Source organism: Diceros bicornis, chromosome 5 (genome assembly GCF_020826845.1).
Source record: "Diceros bicornis minor isolate mBicDic1 chromosome 5, mDicBic1.mat.cur, whole genome shotgun sequence".
Lineage (NCBI taxonomy): Eukaryota > Metazoa > Chordata > Mammalia > Perissodactyla > Rhinocerotidae > Diceros > Diceros bicornis.
Window position 1 is genome coordinate 25,921,039 of NC_080744.1, and position 26,001 is coordinate 25,947,039.

The 26,001-nt window shown below is 37.5% G+C and overlaps 1 gene segment (V, D, J or C); it reads right to left on the reverse strand.

Annotated features, from left to right (window-relative positions):
- Positions 1-17,674: 17,674 nt before the first annotated feature.
- On the reverse strand, positions 17,675-18,194 carry LOC131405453 (T cell receptor alpha variable 9-2-like). The segment is given in 2 exon segments: positions 17,675-18,009; positions 18,131-18,194. Coding segments are annotated over 2 exon segments (381 nt in total).
- Positions 18,195-26,001: the final 7,807 nt, after the last annotated feature.

A 26,001-nucleotide genomic window follows, 5' to 3' on the forward strand; every position in this document is an offset into this window, starting at 1 on the left:
TGCTGTAAGTCATGCTTGAGTAAGTCATGCAATGCCCGTAGATTCTAATTCTTTCATCTATTAAATGAAGGGCATGGGCTGAATCAATATTTCCTAAAATGTGATTGATACAGGATGTATGTTAGGCAGTACATAGGTGAACTTTTTAATTGTTACACATATGATATTTTGGTTTGTAATAGAAATAAGTATAACTAGCACATCAAATACGTGGTTTCACAGATAGTATCACCTAAAACAAGAATAATTGTTTACATAGTTATTTTTAAAATATATCTCATATAAAATTCAGTTTAACATTAAATTAGTAAATAAGGTTATAAGTGGTACACAGATACAAACAAATATTATGAAGATTATGAACAACTGAGTAAAATGCTGCTGGTGAGGTTACAACTTCATGAAAACTTGCTTCAAGGAGTGGGAGACTGAGCCATGAAGGGATCTGCCCTCTTACAGTGAAGGGCACAAGAGTGGAAGGGAATCAGTGGGCAAACAGGACCAGAATCAGTACAATCTGAATTGAGGAATGAAAATTCCACAGTAAAAAAAGGAAACTTAACGCATAAGTTCAGATTAATCACATAAGGTAGATATTATCCTTCACTTCTGTTTGGAGACAGAGACTATAAAGAAAATTCCCTCCATAAATAAAGAAAACATCTTCACTCCCACCCACAAGGCTAGACCTGTGTTATGAGGTCCAGCTAGAGGGTTGTGGTACAGACGGCAGGTGCTTGGAGAACACTGTGGGGCAAAGCACGAAAGTAGGCAGCTGAATCTCCAGGATGAGAGTCTGGGATGTTGAAAACACTATAGAACTTCTCTTTTCCAAGCAGTTCCTTCAAATTTTTGTCTGCTTGCTCTTTCTGGCTTGATTGAATTAAAGTCAAAGATACAAGTCCTTTCCCAGGATCCTGCCTGAACCAATCTAAGTGGTAAATTGTTTTCTTTTGATAAATACAATTAAGAACGACATGTGCTTTCTCCTGGATACGCAGGAATGAAGGAGTGTGCTCCAACATGTATGGGCTGCTCAACCCTGTTTAAATAGAGAACCACAGACAAAGGAGATTCGTTAATGCTTACTCTTCTTTGAAAGAATGTATTTCCTTTTTACAATCCCCCCAGGCGAGCATGGTAGCACTGGCCACTCTTCTGTAACTGTCAGATTTATGGAGAAGATTACTAGGATCTGCTCTTTTTATTCATATCTCCAAAGCCCACTAACTCACAGCACAGCTACCAAAAGAAGATGAATGAAACTCCCAAGAACTTCTCCATTTTTCTCTTCATTGGACTCATGAGGACTCAGATTGGAGTCTGAGAGCCCTCAGACACTACCAAGCCAAATAACTTGTTTAGCTGAGTGAGTATTCATACCTCTGTCATCACAGGCAGCTGAGAGACTCCTCAGCCAACCAGAAATTAGATCAATTCCCCTGTGCACATATTCACTCAGCTACTCCTGCTCTCTGAAGAGGTCACACGGAAAGAGGACCATGTCAAGACCACTTGCAGATTGGTTGGAGAGCTACACCTATTGTTTGTCCCCTATATAGATTCCTATATAGGAATCTAGTTATTGACATTGTAGTTCAGTATAATGATCTTATATCTGAGCCCTGATCCATAGAGCTTAGGTGGATTCATCATACAATTTACATTCAAAAATAGAAATCAGAATATAGAAGCAATAAATTGTCATTTTTCTGTTCATAACACTTAAGATAAAGAAACCCAACAAGAAAGCCATAATGGTATGTTCAGATAATTGGATAGTATAAGGCCAATGTGGAATAAAGGGAGACTCCCAGCTACAACCATAAGAAAACAACATAATCAATAGTGGGAGAGTGGACACTTAAGCTTTGATCTACTCTTAAAATTTTCTTGTTTTTTTTTTCGTGAATTATCTTCACTACCTCGCCCCATCTATATCCAAGAATAACCACCATTAGCTGCAAAATTATTTTCTATGAATTCTACTCAGTCTTTTAATTAATTTAATTTAATGTGATCCTCATAACTATGTGATGAGCTATATGTTATTATACATGATTAAATGCAGGTGCTCTAAGTTTAAGTAATTTTGTCCAAAGTCATATCATTTAGTAGTGCAGGATTTCAATGTCTGTGCCTTTAGTCAGCACACAAAACCTCCAGTCACTGAAAGCAAGCAAGGGAAACGCCTACATTAGAAAATAAACTTAACAGTATATTCCTATAAAAGAAAGTGAACAACCTAGACAAATCTAGATTCAAGCCTCATAACGGAAGGTCTTTTTGGTGTCTACATTCGTCTGTTTTTTCACTTATAATGTGTTTAATAAATAATTGTATAATGAATAAATTCAATGTGTCTCTGCTAGAACAATTAAAAATAATGAAAATAAAAGTCTTATTTTACTTTCACTTATTCCTTCTTTGACGTTTTTCCTTGCTTTAAGTCAATCTCAGTTTCTGACCTATATTATTTTCCTTCTCTGTAAAGATCTTCTTTTAATAACTATTTCAAGGCAGGTTTATTGGCAACAAATTCTCTCAAGTTTTGTTTGCCTGAGAAAGTCTTTATTTCTCCCTCACTTTTGAAGGATGATTTCACAGAGTATAAAATTCTAGGTTGGTTTTTCTTTTTTCTCCCCAGACCTTAAATATTTCACTCTCTTCTCTTCTTGCTTGCATGGTTTCTAAAATAAGATAGATGTAATTCTTATCTTTGTTACTCTACAGGTAGGGTGTTTTATCCCTCTGGCTTTGTTCAGGATTTTTTTGTTACCTTTGCTTTTCTATGTTTGAAAATTATATGCTTAGGTGTTGTTTTTTTGGCATTTATTCTGCTTGGTGTTCTCTGAGCTTCCTGGATCTGTGGTTTGGTGTCTGACATTAAATTGGGGAAATAATCTGTCATTATTATTTCAAACATTTCTTCTGTTCTTTCTGTCTTTGTTCTCCTTCTGGTATTCCCAGATTTATGGAGAACATAAATGTTACCCCTTTTGTAGTTGTTCCACATCCTTGTACATTCTGTTCTGTTTTCTTCAGTATTTGTTCTCTTTGCTTTTCAGTTTTGGAGGGTTCTGTTGAGATATCCTCAAGCTCAGACATTTTTTCCTCAGCTGCTTCCTGTCTACTAATAAGCCTCTCAAAAACATTCTTCATTTCTGTTACAGTGTTTTTGATCTCTTGCATTTCTTCTTGGATCTTTCTTAGGATCTCCATCTCTCTGAGAACATTGCCCATCTGTTCTTCCCTGCTGACTATTTTATCCATTAAAGCCCTTAGCATTAGTTGTTTTAAATTCCCAGTCTGATAATTCCAACATCCCTGCCATGTCTGGTTGATGCTTGCTTTGTCTCTTCAAATTGTATTTTTTGACTTTTGGTATGCCTTGTAATTTTTTCTGCATAGTCAGACACGATGTACTGGGTAAAAGGAACTGCTGAAATAGCCTTTAGCAATGTGGTGGTGAGGTGGTGGGGAGGGGAAGTGTTCTAGGGTCCTATGAATAAGTCTCAGTCTTTCACTGAGGCTGTACCTCTGAACTGTGAACTTCAAATGTGTTTCTCTGTTTTTTTTCTCCTCCCTCAGTAGAGACAGGATGCCTGGAACCAGCTGGAGTTGGGTATTTCCCTCCCCGCAGGGCACTTAGGCTCTAATAACACCCCAGCAGGTTAGGCAGTGCTTAACCCTTTTCCGCTAAGGGCTGGACTTGTTAAGAACAGGTGCTCTGATGCATTTCAGAATAATTCCTCCTCCCAACTCCTCCACTGCCAGAAGCATTGGGGGATTTTTCTCCAAGAGTTTTTGTGGGCACTTGGTTGAACCCCTGGAGGTAAATCTCACAATACTCTAGGGCCCCCTATGACTGTGTTCCCTGGAGTCTTTAACTCTCAGAACTGTTCACTCTAAGCCTCTAGCAACTCATCAATTAAAGTTCTAGTTTTCCCACTGCGGACTGGTTCCTGCTGCACTTTCTGCTCCTGAGTGTCTACTCCAATAAGCTGCAGCTCCCTGTTTTTGCTGTCTGTCTCTCCAATCTTGTGGGCAGCAGTTTGTCCTGTGTCTTCACCCTCTACAGATCCAAGAACAGTTGATATTTCAGTGTGTTTAGCTTTTTACTTGTTAGGACAGAGTGGTGACTCCAAAGCTCCTTACAGGCAGAATGAGAAACCAGAAGTCCCTTAGTTTTTGTTTTTTAACAACCTTTGTTTTGAAATAAGCAGAGCCTATGAACTATAGAAAATTAGAAATACAGACAAAAAAAGATGCAAAAATAAAAATATCATATTCGTACCACCCAGAGAGGACCATTTTTAATTCCTTAGTAAATATCCTTTGTGTTTTTCTTAGTTGATATCTGCTTTTCAAATAAATATTTATCTCATCTAATTCTCAAACCACATTTACATTTCTCTGATTGTCGCAAGAAAGAATATCACAGTTAGTTTGTGCAATCTAGGACTACATGTAGTATCTACGCATTCTGTCCCTTGTGTCTCTTTTCTAGACTACTAAAAGTTGAAGAGCCTGGCAGATGTCCTGCTGCCTCAGAGTGACTGTGCCTGCCAGGGTCATGCTGGCATAACAGTCTGAGCAGTGATGTTCTCCAAAGAAGCAGTTGTGGAAGGCAATAAAAGACTTGACACAGCATCTGGAAAGGTGCTTTGATGTGGAGCATGGATAAATTGTAAAGCAGATCTCTCCCCACAGAACGTTTTCTAAGAACCTGAAAAGTCATTAAATGAGGATTAAAAATCTTTAAGTAAGAATGAAACTTATCAGATACTGTCATCAGTCCCGTCAGCTGGTTGCTTTTCCACTGAGTTGACATTCTACTGGTGGCTGGACCCCAGACAGAGCTGATCTCTCCCTTTCAAACAAAACTATCATCTATTCAGGAGCAGTAATGCAACCTGATAGTCTTACCCTTGGGAATAGCCAGATGTAACAGTTAACTTTATGTGCTGAGTGAGGATATCTTTTTGCTATATAGACATATAGGCTCAAGTTGAAACTCAATCATGTCTAACAGAGATGTACTAGCTCACTTGTGAAATTACGTACAACATAAAAAACATAATGCTCCTGCTTCACCTCCTAAGCCTCTTTGACAGCCTCCAGGTGCGGGTTTGGGTAGTCACTGCAAGTGCCAGGGGAGCGCAATGTACCCACCACACAGATGAAGAAGGCTAGATCACTGAGCTGGGTGGCTGTGATGTGCAGGGAGCTGCACATGGTGGTTGTATCCAGAGATGCTATGTACTTTCCATTTGACTTTTTGCTCTCACTGTAAATCATGGTTATCAGAGGAACAATGTCCTGTTCTCTACCATCTTAAGTTGTTATAGGGGCTCACTGTATTATTGCATTGAAATGTGCAGTTTTCTCCCTCCAGAATGATGAGGGACAAAAGACTCTGTTCCACTTGCTTTTTGCCACCCACCCCTATTCAGAAAGCAAAGAGAGATTCCAAAGACAGATCATGCGTGCGTAATTCTTTCTAATTTACATCCCTTCCCTCTCTCTATAATGAATCCCAGGTGAGCTATAAAATGGCCCCATTTTCTTCTCTTGCCTACCCCACTGAAATAATCTTTGCAGAAAATCCTTAAAAAATGTTCCCTGGACTTCCTATGTCAATCTGGCTAAAACTCTTCATTAACTTACAACAAAAATGAAGCCATAAAACCACGAAGGAGATCCTCAGATACTTCTCCATTTTTCTTCTACACAGGGCTGCCCCCCAAAGCTGGCTTGTCTGTTCAACATCTTTTTTTTTTTTTAATATTAAATAAAAGGATTCTTAGGGTGTATGCCCAACCAATAAGAGAACACATGCCTAGTCAATCAGAGACCAGATTTTGCTATCCTATACACAATCATATCTACAGGCAGGGCCAATGCAACCATTGCCATCTTAGGGTCAGAACTACAGTTGCTCAAAACCTCTTATTAAGCTTCTTGTTAGGTTTCCTCCTGTTTACAGCTTGATATAGAATATAAGCCCATATATGTCTGTATAAGCACAGTAAATTAGTACTTAAAACTTGTTTGAAGACCTCAGTCTGAATTCTGGCTGTATGTGATATTAGATAGGACAGTCAAGTCTCAGCTTTCTTATATGAAAATAGATGTAGTAGCACTTACCTAACAATTTTTGAAAGAGTTAAAAGATATGATGCAGACCGTCAGCAAGATGGCAGAGTAGAAAGCCCTAACTCTCTTCCCTCCTCAAAAACACTGATTTAACAATGGTATTAGTACCAAAATACCTTGCCGGGAAATTCAGAATCCAGCTGAGAAATAAAAGCACCCCAAAGGAACACAAACTGAGAGCAGTCACAATTATACAATTATACAGGTTAGAAGAGCAATTTTACTTTACCCACGTCAGTTCCCCCACTAAATAAGGTTAGCTCAGGACAAATAAGATACCCTAGGCCTATGATTTCTCCCATGGGGATGGGAGAGGGAGAGGGAAAGGAGTGAGACTGGAATGTGCACCTGGCCTCCTATCCTCTCAGGGTGCCCTCTCTGGGGCTGAATTCTATCTCATCTCATACTGAGCACTGAAGGAAAAGCAAAGCCCAATCCCTTGCAATAGTAAGGAACAAAGAAAGGGGAAGGGCATCCCCTTACAGCCAGTGCTGCTCTGTGAGGTTGGATGAGCAGAAGTGAGGTTTTTCCCCCACAGGGAGGGAGGAAGCAAAGAGGGCCCTATCTCCAGCATTTCAGAGTGCCCTCTGTGGAAATGGTCTATCTTTCCTCAGACAAAGTGCTGGATGACCAGTAGAGCTTGGCACCTTGGGACAACTAGCAATGAAGGAAAGGAGAGTGGATTATTCTATAACCAGCACTGCTCTGTAAGATTGGGAATAGGTGCAGAACTGAGGTTTTACCTCCACAAAGAAAGGAAAGAAGCAAAGGGCTCTTATGCCCAATAATTCAAAGCACCCTCCATGGAGCTAGTTTCTACTTCACCTCATACTGAGCACTGAACAACTAGCAGAGCTTTGTCCTCTGGGACAGCTAGCACCAAAGAACAGGTGAAGGTGTGATATTGTAGCTGGTACTGCAGTGCAAGACTGGGAAAATGTATAGAACTGAGGTCTTTCCTCCAATAGAGAGAGCAGGAAGCAAAGGGGACCTTGTCCAGCCTTTCAGTGCACTCCCTGAGGGGTTGGTCTCTATCTTGCCTCATACTGAGCACTGTTGGCCAGTGAAGGTCTCTCCCAGTCAAAACCAGACCATGAAGACTGGGAGAGATAGGTGATTCTTCAAATGCTCAAGAAACAAAGCAAACCTACGAGGAGCACAAAGAATCAAAACATTTGATACAATCAAAGGAAAAAATAAATCTCTAGTAACCAACTGAAAGAAATGGAAATCTGTGAATTGTCTCACAAAGAATTAAAAATAGTCATCTTAAAGAAGTTCAATGAGTTACAAAAGAATGCAGAAAAACAACAAAAGAAATTAGAAAACAATACATGAACAAAGTGAGAGTTCAACAAAGGCATAGAAGCAATAAAAGGGAACCAAACAGAAATACTGAAGCTGAAGAATACAATGCTGAACTGAAAAATTCGCTAGAGGAGTTCAAAATCAGACTTAATCAAAGCAGAATAAAAATTGGTGAACTTGAAGAAAAGTCAGTTGAAATTATTCAGTCAGAGGAACAAAAGAACAAAAAGAGTGAAGAAAGCCTAAAAGACTTATGGGACTTTCATAAAATGAACCACTGTATGAATCTTTGGAGTACTAGAAGGAGAAGAAAGACAGAAAGGGACAAAAAGCCTATTTAAAGAAATAACGTCTGAAAACATCCCAAATCTGGGGAGAGAAATGGGCATCCAGATACATGAAATGCAAAGAATCCCAAGTAGGTTGAATTTAAAGTGATTCACACTGAGAGACATTATAATCAAATTGTCAAAAGACTGAAAGAATTTTGAAAGCAGTAAAAGAAAAGTACCTCATTACATACAAGGGATCCCCCATAGAACCGTCAGCAGATTACTCAGTGGAAAGCTTGCAAGACAGGAGAAAGTCAGATCATATAATCAAAGTGATGAAACAGGAAAAAGTGCCAACCAAGAATACTATACCCAGTAAAGCTGTCCTTCAGAAATAAAGGAGAGAAAGACTTTCCCAGACAAAGAAAAACTAAGAGAGTTCATCACCACTAGACCTGCCTTACAAGAAATGATACAGAGAGTTCTTCAGTCTGAAACAAAAGGACATTAATTGGCAAGATGAAAACATAAAAAATACAATAGTCACTGGTAAAGGTAAGTATATAGTCAAATTCAGAATACTCTAATTCTTTTAATTCTAGTATAAAAGTTAAAAGATGAAAGTATTATGAATAACTGTAAGTACAATAATTTGTTAATAGATACACACTATGAAAAGATGTAAATGTAAATAAGCTATGTAGAGGAGAGAAGTAAAAGTGTAGACTTGTTATATGCAATCAGAGTTAAGTTATCAGCTTAAAATAGGTTGTTATAGCTATATGGTGTTTTATGTAAGCCTCATGGTAAACAGAAATAAAAAACCTGTAGGAGCAAGACAAAATATAAAAAGAAAGGAAGCAAAGCACACTACTACAAAAAAGAGTCAAATCACAAAGGAAGACAGTAAGAAAGGAACAAAGGAACTGCAATACATCAGAAAACAATTAACAAAATGGCAATAATAACTCCTCACCTATAATTACTTTAAATGTAAATGGACTAAATTTCCTAGTCAAAAAAAATATAGTGGTTGAATGGAATAAAAAAATAAGTTCCACCTATGTGTTGACTACAAGAGATCACTTTAGCTTTAAGGACTCACATAGGCTGAAAGTTAAGGGTTGGAAAAGGATATTCCATTCAAGTGGTAACCAAAAAAGAATAAGGCAGGCTATTCTTATATCAGACAAAATAGATTTTAAGTCAAAAACTGTCAAAAGAGACCAAAAAAGTAATTATATAATGATAAAGGGGTGAATTTATCAAGAGGATATAAGAACTATAAATGTATATGCACCAACATCAAAACTCCTAATACATAAAAAGTAATAGATCAAGGCCGGCTCCGTGGCTTGGCGGTTAAGTGAGCGCGCTCTGATGCTGGCGGCCCGGGTTCGGATCCCGGGCGTGCCCCGAGCCACCACTTCTCCGTCCAACCCGAGGCCGAGTCCCACGTACAGCAACTAGAAGGATGTGAACCTATGACATGCAACTATCTACTGGGGCTTTGGGGGGAAAAAAATGAATAAATAAAATCTTTAAAAAAAAAAAAAAAAAGTAATAGATCAAATAGGAGAAATAGAAATTCAGTAATAGTAGGAGACTTCAATACCCCACTTTCAACAATGGATGGACATCCAGACAGAAAATCAATCAGGAAATAGCAGAATTGAATATCACTATAGACTAAATGGATCTAACATATAGAGAACATTCCATCCAACAGCAGAAGAATATGCATTCTTCTCAACTGCACATGCAACATTCTCCAGAATAGATCATATGTTAGACCACAAAATAAGTCAGGAAATTTTAAAAGATTGAAAACATGCCAGATATCTTTTCTGACCACAATGGTATGAAACTAGAAATCAATAGCAGAAGGACAACTGGTAAATTCAAAAATATATGGAAATTAAAAAACACAATCCTGGGGCTGGCCCAGTGGCGCAAGCAGTTAAGTGTGCGTGCTCCACTGCGGCGGCCTTGCATCCTGGGCCAATGCACCGTCCCATATAAAGTGGAGGAAGATGGGCATGGATGTTAGCCCAGGGCCAGTCTTCCTCAGCAAAAAGAGGAGGATTGGCAGATGTTAGCTCAGGGCTGATCCTCCTCACACACACACACACACAAAAATCCTGAAAAACCAATGGGTCAAACAAGAAATCAAACAATATCTTGGCCAAAATGGAAATGGAAAAACAACCTACCAAAACCTATAGGATGCAGCAAAAGCAGTGTTAAGAGAGAAGTATATAGTGATAAATGCCTATATTAACAAACAAGAAAGATATCAAGTAAACAACCTAAATTTACACCCCCAGGAACTAGAAAAAGAAGAACATAGTAAACCCAAAGTTAGCAGAAGAAAGGAAATAACAAAGATTAGAGCAGAAATAAATGAAATAGAGCCTAGAAAAACAATAGAACAACAAAACTAAGAGAAGAATTTTTGAAAAGATAAACAAAATTAGCAAACCTTTAGCTAGATGAAGAAAAAATGCCATACGATGCAAATTAATAAAATTATAAATAAAAGAGGGGACATTACAACTGGAACCACAGAAATACAAATGATCATAAGAGACTACTATGAACAACTATACACCAATAAATTGCATTACCTGGAATAAAGAGATAAATTCCTGGAAACATACAACCTACTAAAACTGAATTATAAAGAAATAGAAAATCTGAACAAACCAATAACAAGTAACGAATTGATTCAGTAAAAAAAAACCTCCAAAAAAGAAAAACCCAAGACAAAATGGCTTCACTGGTGAATTCTACCCAATATTTAAAAAAGAATTGGTAATCCCTTCCAAACTCTTCCCAAAAATTGAAGAGGAGGGAACACTTCCATGCTCATTTTAAGAGACCAGCATTATCCTGATAACAAAGCCAAACAAGGACACCAGAAGAAAAGAAAATACAGACCAATAACTCTGATTAATACAGATGCAAAAATCCTCAACAAAATAATGATCACACTGAATTCAAAAGCACATTAAAAGGATCATATACCATGTTCATGACTCCCATATCCCTGGGAGGCAAAGATGGTTCAAAATACACAAATCAATAAATGTAATATGCCATGTTAACAAAATGAAGGACAAAAATCACATGATCATGCAAAAAATGCATTTGACAAGAAAATACTTTTGTGATAGAAACTCTCAAAAAATTAGGTGTAGAAGGAATGTACTGCAACATAATAAAGACCATATATGATAAGCCCAAATATAACATCATACTGAATGGTGAAAAGTTGAAAGATTTTCCTCTCAGATCCGGAACAAGATAAGGATGCTAACTCTCATCATTTCTATTCCACATAGTGCTGGAAATTCTAGCCAGAGAAATTAGGTAAGAAAAAGAAATGAAAGGCATCAAAACAGGAAAGGAAGAGTAAAATTATCTGTATTTGCAGATGACATGATCTTATATATAGAAAACCCTAAAGACTTCACCAAAAAATCTGTTTGAATGAATTAATGAATTCAGTAAATTTGCAGGATGCAAAATCAAAGTACATAAATTGGTTTGATTTATATATACACTAACAATGAACTACCAGAAAAGGAAATTAAGAAAACAATCTCATTTAAACAAGCATCAAAAAGAATAAAATACTTAGGATAAATTTAACTAAATATGTGAAAGATCTGTACACTGAAAACTGTAAGACATTGATGAAACAAATTGAAGACACAAACAAATGGAAAGATATCCCATGGTCTTGGATTGGAAGAATTAATATTGTTAAAATTTCCCTACTTCCCAATGCAATTTACAGATTCAATGCAATCCTTGTAAAAATTCCAATGCATTTTTGACAAAAATAGAAAAAAAAACAATCCTAAAATTTAAATGGATCCACAAAAGACCACCAATAGCCGAAGCAAACTTGAGCAAGAAGAACAAAGCCAGAGGCTTCACACTTCCTGATTTCAAACTATACCACAAAGCTACAGTAATTAAAACAGTATGGTACTGTCATAAAAACAGACACAGGGACCAATGGAACAAAATAGAGTGTGCGGAAATAAATCTACGTGTTATGAATAACTGATCTTTGATACAATGGGGAAAGAATAGCCCCCATTTCCAAAGGGGAACATAGTCTCCTCAATAAATGGCATTGGGAAAACTGGATATCTACATACATAAGAATGAAATTGGAAGCTTATCTTACATCTTATACAAAAATCAAAATGGGTTAAAGACAAACATAAGACATGAAACCGTGAAACAACTAGAAGAAAACACAAGGAAAAAGCTTCTTCACGTTAGTCTGGGCAATAATTATTTGGATATAACCCTAAGGGCACAGGGAACAAAAGCAAAAATAAACAATTTTTATTTTGGGGATTGCATCAAACTAAAAAACTTCTTCATAGAAAAGGAAATAATCAGTGAATGAAGAGACCTACAGAGTTATAGAAAATATTTACAAACCATACATCTGATAAGGAGCTAACATCTAAAATATATAAGGAACTCAAACAACTGAATATCAGGGAAACAAGACCCCAATTTAAAAATGGGTAAAGAAGCTTGGTGCACATGTTTCCAAAAAAGACATACAAATGGCCAGTAAGTATATAAAAATGTGCTCAACTTCACTAATCATCAGGGAGATACAAATCAAAACAGCAATGAGATGTTATCTCATACCTGTTAGAATGGCTATTATCAAAAAGACAAGTGATAAGTGTTGGTGAGGATGTGGAGAAAAAGGAATCCTTGTATACTATTGGCGGGAATGTAAATTGGTGCAGCCATTATGGGAAACAGTATGGAGGTTCCTCAAAAAATTAAAAATAGAACTGCCATAAAATCTAGCAATGCTACTTCTGGGTATATATCCAAAAGAAATGAAATCAGTATCTTGAAGAGATATCTATACTTCCGTGTTCATTGAAGCATTACTCGCAATAGCCAAGACAGGGAAACAACCTAATTGTCCATTGACAGGTGAAATTCTACCATTTGCCACAACATGGATGGATCTGAAGGACATTATGGTAAGTGAAATAAGCCAAACGCAGAAAGACAAATAGTGCTTGAAATCACTTATATGAGGAATCTAAAAAAGCTGAATTTATAGAAGCAGAGAGCAGAAAGGTGGTTGCAAGATGGCTTGGGGTGAGGAAAATGGGGAGATATTGGTCAAAGTGTGCAAAGCTTCAGTTATGCAGGATGAATAAGTTCTACAGATCTAACATACAGCATGGAGACTGTTGTTAATAATACTGTATTGTATACTTGAAATTTGCTAGGAGAGTAGATCTTCAGGGTTCTCATCACAAAAAAAAAAGTAACCATGTGAGGCGATGGATGTGTTAATTAGCTTTACTGTGGTAATCATTTCACAGTGTATACGCATATCAAAACATCATGTTGTACACCTTAAATATAGATAGATTTGGTTTGTCAAATATTCATCAATAAATGTGGAAAACAAATTTGAAAACAAAAGAGATGATGCATGTAGCAGGTCTATGGTAGTGAATAGCTTGAACTTAGCCCTTAACTAAAGTATAAGCTCTTTAGGATAGGAAGTTTTATCTGTTCTGTTCTCTACTATATCCTCAGTTTCTGGAATAGGGCCTGCCAAGAAGTAGGCACATAAGTTTTTGGTAATTTTTTGTTCTGGTATTGGTAGTGGTGTTTTTCATCATTCTTTTGTAATTCAACAATTTTTTATAGGCCTACTGTTTGCCAGATATGGTTATATGTGTTGAGGATAAGCAAATTTTCTGCTCTCACGGAATTACAATCTAATAAGAGTAAAGGCAGAATACTTGAGGACAGATGCTAAGTGGTAAGTTTAAAAGTTTGTGAAAATTATCTTCTTATTGCTCCTATTTTCTCAGTGAAATAGGAAGCCAATGAACAGTTGCAAGTGGAGATATATGAGGATTTATTGCAATTTTGAGATATAGTGCAAAGAGAGTTGGAAAGCAAAAGAATGGAAAAAGATATACTATGCAAAGACTTATCAAAAGAAAGCTGGTATATTAAATCCGTGTGAAACAAACTAGGCTTTCAGAATAGAATTATTAGAGGTGAAGAAGGTGTGATGGTTAATTTTATGTGTCCACTTGGCTAGGCCATGGGAGCCAGATATTTGGTCAAACATTATCTAGCTGCACACAAATTTAAGACTGTGATTTTTTGGATATGAAATCTCTTTATTATTTTTTAAAAACTCTCTTTATTAGTCAGGGTTCTCCAGAGACACAGAACCAATAGGATTAATAGGATGTGTGTGTGTGTGTGTGTGTGTGTGTGGAGAGAGAGGGAGAGGGTGAGATTTTAGGAGTTGGCTCATCGACTGTGGGGACAGGAAAGTCCAAATTCTGCAGGGCTGAAAGCAGGCTGGAGACCTAGGGAAGAGTTAATATTGTAGCTCACGTCCAAAGGAAGTCTGGACGCAGAATTCCTTCTACCTCCAGGACCTCAATATTTTTGTCATAAGACCTTGAACTGATTGGATGGGGCCCACTCACATTATGGAGAGTAACCTGCTTTACTCAAAGTCTACTGATTTAAATGTTAATCTCATCTAAAAATTACCTTTACAATGACTTCTAAATAATAAAGAGATTTCATATCCAAAAAACCACAGTCTTAAATTTGTGTGCACCTAGATAATATAGATTCATTGTTTGTAGGTTTTATTTACTTTTGTGAACATTTGTTATATTTTACGATAAAATGATTTTTTTTTTTTTTTGGTGAGGAAGATTTGCCCTGAGCTAACATTCATTGCCAATCTTCTTCCATTTTTTTTTCTTGCCTGAGGAAGAATAGCCCTGAGCAAACATCCGTGCCAATCTTCCTCTACTTTGCATGTGGGATGACTCAACAGCACAGCTGACTAGCGGTGTAGGTCCATGCCCAGGATCCAAACCCGCAAACCCGGGCCATGGGCACGTGGTACCTTAACCACTCAGCCACGAGGCCAGCCCCCAATAAAATGACTTATAAGTGTTGATGTTGATATTATAGCCCAAAGAATTGGTTGATCCTTCAGAGACACTTACTTCAGGGAAGGACAAAAACACAGATTCAGGCCACTAAACTAAGAGAGGGAGAGCTGAGAGGAGAGGGAGGAGAGATGGGGAGAGAGAGAGAAAGAGGGATAAAGAGAGACAACAGACAACAGAACTGTCCATATCCATTCTGCTTAAATTAGGGTCACTATGTTTGAAATATAATCTAGTCTCAACAACAATCTCAAGAGAGGCAATGATCCGTATTACAATGGATTTTTACAAACTTCATGAAGAAGCATACATGGTAACAGAAAAAATTAAAAAATTTCTCCAAAGCAATGACAGGATCTAAAACACTGAGCCAACAGCAGATTTCAAAGCATGTCAGATTCTTCCAGACTCTAAACCCAGTTTCAATTATTTAATTTCTCCTCTTCAAGAAGAAATCAGAAGATCCAAATTTGTCCGTGTTCTCCAAAGTGCGTTGTCTCCTTCCCATTCTCATCTGGACCATTCGTGAGCATGTGTCAGCTACTGTGTCCGGGTCTTCTCAATCCAAAACAACCAACAGAGTTGGGAAAATAGGCAGATAGTTTACTTCGCCTGAGGTGACACCTCACTACACTTGTGGTGAAGTAATGGAGTGAGTTTATCTTTCCCTCCTCCCCTAATGGCATCTCTTCCGTTCAGATCATTTTCTCTGTATTTATTTCTAGCCAATCTCTAGGTATGGTCCTGGGGTTGGCTGGATCTATATTCCTTACATATCCAGTAAGCTTTTGGCATGAAGCACCGTGAATATTAAAGTGTAAATTTTGGATGAAAAAACAATGCCTAGATTTGAAATCTTTATAAGGAAAAATGAAAAAGAAAAATGAAAAAAAGACAAAGATAACATTTAAAAGCAATGAAGAAAAGTAAGTTATTCAGATTGGATGTTGAGTCTGGGTAACTGCCTCAAAATAAACAAACACAAATTAAGGAAAATAGAAAGCCTTGAACCTCAACCTCACTTCTTACAAACACACACACACACACACACACACACACACAAATGCACACACACATATAGACTAAAAATTTAAAGACAAAAATAATTTGAGAGAAATCAAAGAAAATAGGACTGAAAATTTTATCATTTTAGAGTGCTATGGATTTTTAAACAGGATATGTAATTCAGAATCCATAAAAGAAAATTTTGATACATTTACTACATACTCTTTTTAAAATTCTGCATGGCAAAAAAAGACCATGAATAAAGTGAAAGGGATAATAATATAATTTTAGAAAAAACATATATATGACAATCATACGACAATTTTCTTAATACAGAGAACGTTCTTTAAAATCTATATTTAAAAGACAATGATGGACAATTTACAGAAAAATCTAAAAGGCTTTTAAATATATGAAATGAACCTCCATTTCATTCATAATTAAAGAAATTATTAAAAATAAAATAAAGCTTATCTGATAAGCAAAAGTCAAAAACCTTAGTAAAACACAAGGTTTGAGGAAAACAGATATTCTGCCGAATCTCCACTATTGGGTATATGTTAACAAAATATCTAGAAGACAATTTGGTTGAACCATATAGACTACTATGAGTATGTTCCTTTCTTGAATAATACTTTATTTTCCCTGAAGTGAATAATTAGTTATTATGTTTTTCTATTTTAATTATTTTTACTTTGTTACCTTTTTATATGCTGTTCCTCAGTTCACCAATGACTAACTTCGAATGCTCTGCTGGGGTTGGGAAGTAATCATTGCTTGTTATATGGGCACTGGTAGAGAACATGGGTGATCTGTTACTATATATTTTCTCATTCAGTCCTCCTATTTTCATCCTCCACTCGCCTGCCCAAATGTTCTCAAAACACGCAAACACAGACACACACACAGCACCATCTACCTCAAATTATTCAAAGATAATTGGTGCTTCTGATCCCTAAACCCTTCAAGTGGTGCTTCTTGTTGGCTTCTCACACTAGATCCAGGATTCTTCTTTACTTGATCTGCTATATGAGTTTTAATTTCTCCATAAACTGTACACCTTCTAAAATTTTGTTGACATCATTGTCTGCTGTCATCTCCTTTTCTGTTCTTTTTGTGGGTTAATGCACTTTTCAATATCTTGACTATCTTTTCAATAGGGTTTCATGGTTTACAGGGATGAATATGCATGCTTAATCTTCCACTGGCACTGCAAAACTATTTCACTTGAGGCCTTGTTGTGACAAAGACAACAGATCTATATACTGGCCAGGAATAAGATGAGGGGCACCGTTAATGATTTAGATATGTTATTTCTCCAATTATGTTTCTGCCCCTCCCCTTCTTTTTGAATGTCACTCTATGTCTAGCATCTGATTTACTAAAAAAGGAATCAGGATAAAAGTTCCTTCCCTCTCTTTTCATTGCTGTTACTTGTGAGATTCTGTTCCTCCTCTTTTCTTCTCTTCCCTTCTTTCTCTATTAAGAACCATGGCTTTTTGAGACTGTACGTCTCCTATCATCTCTCCTGCCATACTCTGTCAGGAAGACATTCAGACATTACTGTCTCTGGCACACTTTGGCTCTCTAAAAGTATAAGACACAGCAATACCTGCCAGAATAGCCTGGAACAACTAGTGGGGGTAGATTTTGACTACAAGGATGAGCACAGACCACTTCATTCTTTATGTGATTTTACTTTGAAATTACTTTGATCCTGAATGAGCAACTATTGGTGTCAGATTCTGTTTTCAATTTCACTAATGAAGAGTTGGGTATATGGAAGCTTCACTTCTTATTCTTAAGCTCTAGCCATTTGTATGATTTTGTATCAACCAGAGACGGTGGGACAAACAGCCATAGATTATGCTGAACCCAGAGTGGATCAAACAGTCAGAGACACTCAGCAGCCAGGCCCCTTGTTGCTGCTCAGAGTTTGTGCTCAGCTCCCCCTGCAGCTCCTGTCACTGTGTCACTCAGGGCATAGTAGTACACAGCGGAGTCTGACTCTTGGACTGAGGCCTTCTCCAAATGGAAGGAGGTGGTTTCTTTATTGTATATGGCTTCAAAACCTTTGTTGTTTTGCTTCTCGTCAGGTTTTGTGGCTCTCAGGAGAAGCTGTGGACCTTCTCCAGGGTATTGAACATACCAGAAAAGAGTGGGGTACCCTGTGGTTGAATAAGTACAGTTCATAGTCAGAGAAGCCCCTTCTGAGAGCGTCACTTGGCCTTCCATCTGGGTCACTGAGTCTCCATAGGTTTGTCCTGGGGAAAAATAAGAGATCTGTGTCACCTTGGGCATAAAACTCTGGGATAAAATTATGGTTAAACATTTTGCTGACATAACAGAAGAAAGAATCCAAATTTTAAGAGGGATTTTACTTACCAAGCATTAAGAGTACCACAGTCACTAAGCCTGGAGCAGAGTTCATCTCTAGAGTGTAGTCTAAATAATGTTCTTGATTCTTAGTGTGAAGAAGTGTTGAAGTCCTAGTGAAATGAAATTTCAAAGCCTACATTTCACTCAGGAAATGAGTTTGTGTTAGGAAGCTGCACCCTCTGGTGGACAGAGACTAAAATGGGTGCATGTTTCCTAGACTCCTCCCAAAGTCAGAAATATGTTCTCATCTCTGACTTTATTTACGAAGCATAAGTAGTCTTCAGGTGGCACTTAGAAATCTGAAGAACAGCTGTCGTAACCTCTCAGGTCTATTTTGTTCTTAGGCCCCCACTTGACATGGAAGTTCCTTAACAGAGCATCCCAGCGTATTTCTGTAGCTGAGAAGATATCAATTTTCTTGAGCTTCTTAATACAGTACTTTACATTCTCACGTATCCTTGTGGGCCAGCCTATAATTCATTGAATGTCAGAAGAGAGTTTGAGGTTGAATGCCGAGGAAGTAATAAGAAATCAAAGCATTATTGAGTGATTTTGTGTTTTTCAGCACTATACCGCAATATGTAAAACAGTGGTTGACTTTTATTATGTGCTCACTAAATATTTGTCAAATTAAAGAAAAATAATAAATAAACAGTCTTTGATTGAAGATTCACTACTATTGGAAATGCAATATTTCCTCAGTCCTAAAATAATATAAATGTAAGGAATGGTATCTTTTTAACAAAAGCTTTTTATAAGAAAAAGTTACACTATCTTACCAATAGTCAAATATTCCTGAATTTCAGAATCATTAAAAAGTTAAAAATATGAATCCTAGACAGAAAAAATATCATAGCTGAAGTTACAAAAATCTCTATGAGATGAACTGAGATCAAGATCTTATTCTCCCACTATATCATTGACTCTAAGATAAGATGGCTAACCTATGTGAATCAGGCAACAAATACTAATCTTATACTTTTAATGGCTATCTAGCCTCAAGGATGCTTTCCACTGAGGTCTGTCTGCCATATTTTGTTGCGAAACTTTAATGAAATAATTTTCCCCCGCAGGGTAAGGAACCGAGAAGATGTGGATTTGCATCAAAAGCCTGGAGCATAATTTAGGACTCTTTTCTTTCCCAGCTTTTTAAATTGTTAAAGACATATCAGCTGATATTCACAACAGCTGATAGAAGAATCTATGTGTGAGTGATTTAAATTACAGATTCTGGGATCCCACCACTAACTTCACAAATCAATTTTCCAGGATTGAGACCCACTAAGTTGTGATTTTTAAAAGCTCCCCCGGTTGTTTTCCTGCACTCAGCCAGATACCGGCTTACACATTTCATTTGTGATAACTGTTAGATGAAGAAGGTCCTAGAAGATCACGGAGAAATCTCTAAGATCAGCATGAGAAAATGTCCTCCAACTACATAAATTTAAAAAAACTGCTCTTTTGCTATGAAGTACCAGCAACAAAAGCAAACACTTCTTTAGTTCCCTTTTTATGCACATTGGTTTTAGAAAACAAGAGAATCTTTGAACACTATCGGGATATAGTTCTGGAGAAGGACCCATCTTTCTGTAAGGCCTTGTAAACTTTTATCCCCAGACACGTGGATGGAAGCTTAGCTCAGTCTGTTTCCTGGAGTTCCCTTTCCACAGATTCAGATCAAGAGACTTTAGGAATCCAGAGTCAATGTGTGAATAGTTTGAGATAATATATTAACAGGTTCTTTATGCAAAAAGAACTAAGAAAAAATTATTAAATAATTGCAGGTTTGGCTCTTTCTCCAAAAGAGGAAAGAAAACATTATAAAGGATACGGAAACTACAGCTCATGAGCTCACCACCAGGTAGTGACATGAGCATTCCTTTCAAACCAATCATTAGGCAACTGACTTGAGCAATGCAGTGTAGCAAGAGTGACAAACTATTCTAGGCTTTGGTGAACTGCCAAGGTACCAGAATTTCATTCTTGGCCAGAGATCACTCTCTCTCTTTTCCTTGTAACTTGCTAGAGACAAAGGAGTCTACAGTATAGTTGTTCAAATTAGCCAATATAAATGGTTCTCAAAAATTTAAAAATACAATTGCCATATGATCCCGCAATTCCACTTCTGAGGATATACTCAAAAAAATTTAAAGAATTTGGGTGTATACACAAAATATTGAGATATCTATATATCCATGTTTCCATCAAAAGTTGGAAGCAATCCAAATGTCCATCAACAGATGAATGGATAAACAAAGTGTGATGTATATGTACACTGGAATAATATTTAACCTTAAAAAGGAAGGAAATTGTGACATATACTACAATATGGATGAACCTTGAGGACATTATGCTAAATGAAATGTCACAAAATGACCCATATTGCATGATTCCACTTATAGGAGGTATCTAAAGTAGTCAAACTCATAGAAAGAGAAAGTAGAATGATAGTTGCCAGGGGCTGGAGGGACAGAAGAATGGGGGATTATTGTTTAATAAGTATAAATTTTCAGGTTTTCAAAATGAAAATAGTTCTAGAGATGGATGGTGGTGCTGGTTGAACGATGCAAATGTACTTAATACCACTGGATTGTACACTGAAAACTGTTAAAATGGTAAAATTACAAAAAAATTTAAAGACAATCCTTTTAAGATATCTATTCTATACACTTGCTTTCCAAATTCAGCTATAAGAGGGAGTTACAATACAAGATCACTTATCAACCATCCATTGCCACTCAAATTCTAAGGCACTAAGAAAATGTTAGAGGTGGAAGGAAGAAATTAGACAGAATGAGTATTTTTGATTGTGGAACACTGATTGAACAAAGAGGGCCTGGAGGTGTGCAAAATGAGCCACATGATGGCAAATTTGCTTTTGGAGGAGTGGTGAAGGGAAGGGAGAGGAGAGCAGAGAAAGAAGATAATTCATACTCTGCTCCTTCACAGCGTCCCTCGAAGAGCCACTAATTATTGATCACTTTGTGGATAAGACTGGTGGGAGGAAGGAAAGTCTACATTATGGAAGCTGAGCTCTTCCATGCTAGAGGTGTTAATAAGATGGAATGAGCATTAGCATAATGTTTGTCACCTATTAGGCACCTTAGACAGTAAACAAGAGTACCATTAACACAGCTAATGAATCTAAATTAAACTAATTCATTAAATAGTATAAAACAGCATGATACACAAAAAGAGGAAGACCGCAGAGATTTCACAGCCTTTCTTATTCAAAACAATGCCTGTAACATAATATGTACTCAATAAATATTTATTGAACAAGTTGATCTAAAAATCCACAATTCAAACATAGTTTTATTGATTTTTGAGTCAGATGTTTCTGAATTTCCTCAGTCAATTCTTCTAGCTAAATCTGATCATCAAATGGCAAATTCTTTACTGTGGCACTTCTTTGGCTTCAATAAGCAATTTCAAGCCAATGATTTAGGAGTAAGGACGTTTTTGATGAATTATAACTCCAGACAGGGTCTGTGAACCTAGAAAGGTATTTTCTCAGAGTGAATGCTTTACTTCTAACCCTACACCTGTGTTGCCACAACCCTAGACACTTTCTCTCTGTGATGGTAATTCCCTGCCTTGGTCCCTACAGCAGGTGCATGTATCAAGCAGAGCCCTGGGGTTTTGGTACACCTCCCTCCAACATATCTCTCCCTGTGAGTTCACTCAAGGCACAGAAATGCACTGCAGAGTCCTCCAGTTGTGAAGCTGAGATGACAAGGTTGATGGATTTGTTTTCCTTCTGGAAATTCAATGAGTAGTCACCTTCTGTGGCACTTTACTGGCTATAAGAATCCTTACGAATAAGAAACATCATTACCCCACTGCTGGGCTGCTTGTACCAGAATAGACTATAACTTCCAACACTGGTATCATATCTGCAGTTCAGGGTCACGACCTCCTTCACCTCAACTAACGTTGCTGGTTGTGCTTGAGTTACTTTCTGGGCAATACTGGATCCTGAAGGAAAAAATGATAGAATCAGAAGATTTTGGGAGAAATGATGTGGGACAAAGAAATTCTATTTTACATTCTGCTACCCCTCCTTCCCTGGGTGCCCAGATGACACAGCCTGTACCCTTAGTCCTTAGATCATTGAGGAGGCACATTTCCACTGGGGCCATCCCTACCCAGCCACATTGAAGCCATGGCCACCTTCAGAAGGCTGGAGAACAACATTTTTGAGTTCTTCCACCGCATGGAAAATATCTTGTTCTTCAAGATCAAAGCTCTACACTGTGAGATGAGGCTGACAGGATGAAACAAGTATTGCTGGGTGTGTGCTGCTGCAACCCCACAACAGGAAACGGGGTTTTCTGGGTGTAGCAAGCTGTTGTGAGTCACATCAAACTTCTCTATGCACTGGCTGAGAGTCTCGCCCACCAAACTTCCTTTTGCATTAACCAACTCTTAAATTGATAACAATTACATCTGAAAATAAGCATGGGTACACTTTCATATTGAAAGGAAGCTTGATGATTTGACCCACTGCTATGTTCAGTGTTTGCATCTGTGATGGAACTGGGTGGGTGGCACTTATTTAAAAATACTACTTGCAATGGACTGTGGCAACAACATAAGATGTAATAATCATGGATCCTCACACCAATGTGTGCTGTTATTTCACCTAAGGTAGAAATAGATCTGCCAGCCCTGGTGGTCTAGTGGTTAAGATTCGGTGCTCTCACAGCCATGGCCTGGGGTTGGTTTCCCAGTCAGGGAACCACACCACCATTTCATTGGTTGTTATACTGTGGTGGCTGCATGTTGCTGTGATGCTGAAAGATATCCTACTGGTATTTCAAACACCAACGGGGTCACCCATGGTGGACAGGCTTCAGCAGAGCCTCCAGACTTAGAAAGACTAGGAAGAAGGGCCTCGCCACCCACTTCCAAAAAAGTTGGCCATGAAAACCCTATGAATACCAGCAGAACATTGTCTGATACAGCACCAGAAGGTGAGAGGATGGTACAAAAGAAAAACCAGACAGGCTTCTGCTCTGTTGTATACAAGGTGACTAGGAGTCAACTTGACGGCACTAAGAACAAATGAATATATCACTTTATGATAAGAAGGCAAAGCTGTTTGGAATAATCATTGCAGCTTTTTCAACCTACATATTGATACAGCAATATAACTCCTCACTACCAATGTCGTTCCAGTTACTTATCTTGGGACTAAACAGCAGAATGAAAACTAATCTCTCTTTACTGAAGACTAGAATGAAGCCCTTAGACATGGAATCCTGTCACAAAGGTCCCCTTCTCGTCTCTATTTAGCGTTGACAGCTAAGCTCTGTTCAGAAAGGCTAGAATAAACACCAGAGTTTGGTCATTTGGCTAGGAAACATTTGAATTTGTGTATTTCCCATTACCTCAATTGGGACCCTAAATGAGCCACATCAAGCCTGTATATTCTGTCTGCCCAGCTCTAAAGGGAATATACTGTACACTCCATAGAATAGCTGATCATAAGACCATTGATTGCAATAAACCTTTCTTTGTGTAAGAATATAAAAAGAAGAACGTGCCCTAAGGATACTACTCAAAAACATGGCAAACAACAGAGACCCATTGCATATCACCCCTATCTCTTGATACAGTAGTCAAAGTTATCCTCCTCGTCTCAAAATAAATGTAGTGTCAGCTAAATGGGTTGAAACATCTTCAGATCTTGCACTGGGTCACCATTAAATCTGATGATATCATATATACTACCAATGTTCTGCTATCAATAGACAATCAGCTGTTTTCTACCAATTGGTTGACTAATTATGAAATAGTATTAATTTCTCCTTGTATTATTCAACTCTGTTACACTTCTTAACTAAAGGAATCTCCTGATTGTACTTGTGTCATTCAAGAAGAGTCCGTATCCAGAACAGATCTTTTGGACACTCTCATACCAAATTCTGCATTAATAAATTTTGCAGTAATCTTACCTTAAAAATTGAAAAGAGACAATATTAGGCTGGTTATGCAATAGCTACTCCAGACTCCTTATTAAAATTCAATCTCTGGGCAGAAACAAAATTAATTTAAGTGACTGAACTTGTGGATCTATCTGGGGCATGTCAATTTATAAAAAAATTATATTTAGTGTTAGTTAATATATTTTTAATGTAGTTCACAACTTCCAAATACTATGGAGACAATGAAGTTTCTTAACCATCTAACATTTGCTTAAACTTCTCAGCTCTCTCGTGTATCCCTATTAAGAATGGACACCAAATATATGAATTATTTGATGTCTTCATGCAAATCAAAGAAATTCCTGTCATAAAGACAAAGTTTAACAGTATAAAAGACACTGTAGAAGCTAAGGAAAAAATGCTTGAGCAGATCATCTTCTAAACACGTCTGTCTGACTAAAGTCCTTAACAAGCTCCTTTTTGAGAACATAGGGAACTTTTCCAAATCCATGGAAAAGTTCAATAATTCTATCTTAAGTGCAGAAAATTTGGCCCCCCATTTTGTTAAGAGTCACTAGAAATGATTGATTTATTATATTCAAGAGGACAAGATAGACCAAAGTTAGGACAGCTAGCTGGTGGAGCCAAATCATCTCCAATGAACATTTGCTAAAATCCTCCAGAGACAACACATCACAGTAGGAACTTGTTGGCTGCAACATAAACAAACACTGGTGGGGAAACTTTTCTAGCATAGCTGAGAATGGGGCCTGTTCATGTCTTTCTTGGAACAAACAAAATCCCAACAACTGTAAAGGTGGGATATGAATTGGAATACTGTCCCAAGGAAACATTTGAGTATCTCCAAAAGGATCTTACACAATCGCATTCCCTCCATGGGTCGTGTATATACTGGTAATAGTATTTTGTTTTCTACATGGGTTGAAGCACTCTCTTGTCAAAAAACCACAGCACTTAGGGGATTTAAAAATCAACTTGATTTTTTGTTTACTATTTGTGTTATTTCAACTTGTATCCGTACAGGGGAGCAAACTTCTCTGGGACAGTAATACAAAGTTTTCCCTCACTCAGAAACCTCGTTTTTCTTATCACCCCTCTATCCTCTGAAAAAGCAGAAGAACAAATGGAATATTAGAACTGAAATTAGTTACTGTAGCAGACAGCCTTGAACTCCTATGGCCTAAAGCACTATTAGCCTTAGTTCTTATGGCCCTGCATTGTTCTCCTCACTAAGTCATGCGTTGTCTCACTATGAACTGGTCACTGATAGGCCCGTGTAACTCAGAATATCCCAAACCATACATGTCCCAATCTTTCATAAACTGAACTAGATAAATAAACCCATGATACCCAGTCCTTTCATCAACAGCCACAGGTTGCCTTTCTTTAATTAGCCCTTATAAAACCTTAACTTGTTTGACTTGGTGCTCTGACAAAATTCCAGAGAAAGACTGTCATTGAGACTTGTAAAAAAGACCTTATTAGGTGCTATTTATTACCAGTGCAGCAGATAAAGTACACGAAATCGATCCTTGGTTACTAGTATAACATCATGCATCCTTAATTGTCAAGAATTGAAAAGTTACACTAGAGATCTTACACTGAGGTTCTCCAGTGAATCATCAGAAGCAGACAGTCCACAGAAGATGAGTGCTCACCCAAGTTCCTTGAAACAAACATATAACAACATAAAGTAGACAGCTCCATTCAATACCATTAGAAGAGAATTCTCCTAGATGCTTGGAACCACTGATGCAATACTATCCTTGGTAGTCTTTGTTTTTTTTTTTCTGGTGAGTAAGATTAGCCCTGAGCTAACATCTGTTGCCAACCCTCCTCTTTTTGCTGAGGAAGACTGGCCCTCAGCTAACATCCATGCCTATCTTCCTCTACTTTATATGGGGGACACCTGCCACAGCATGGCTT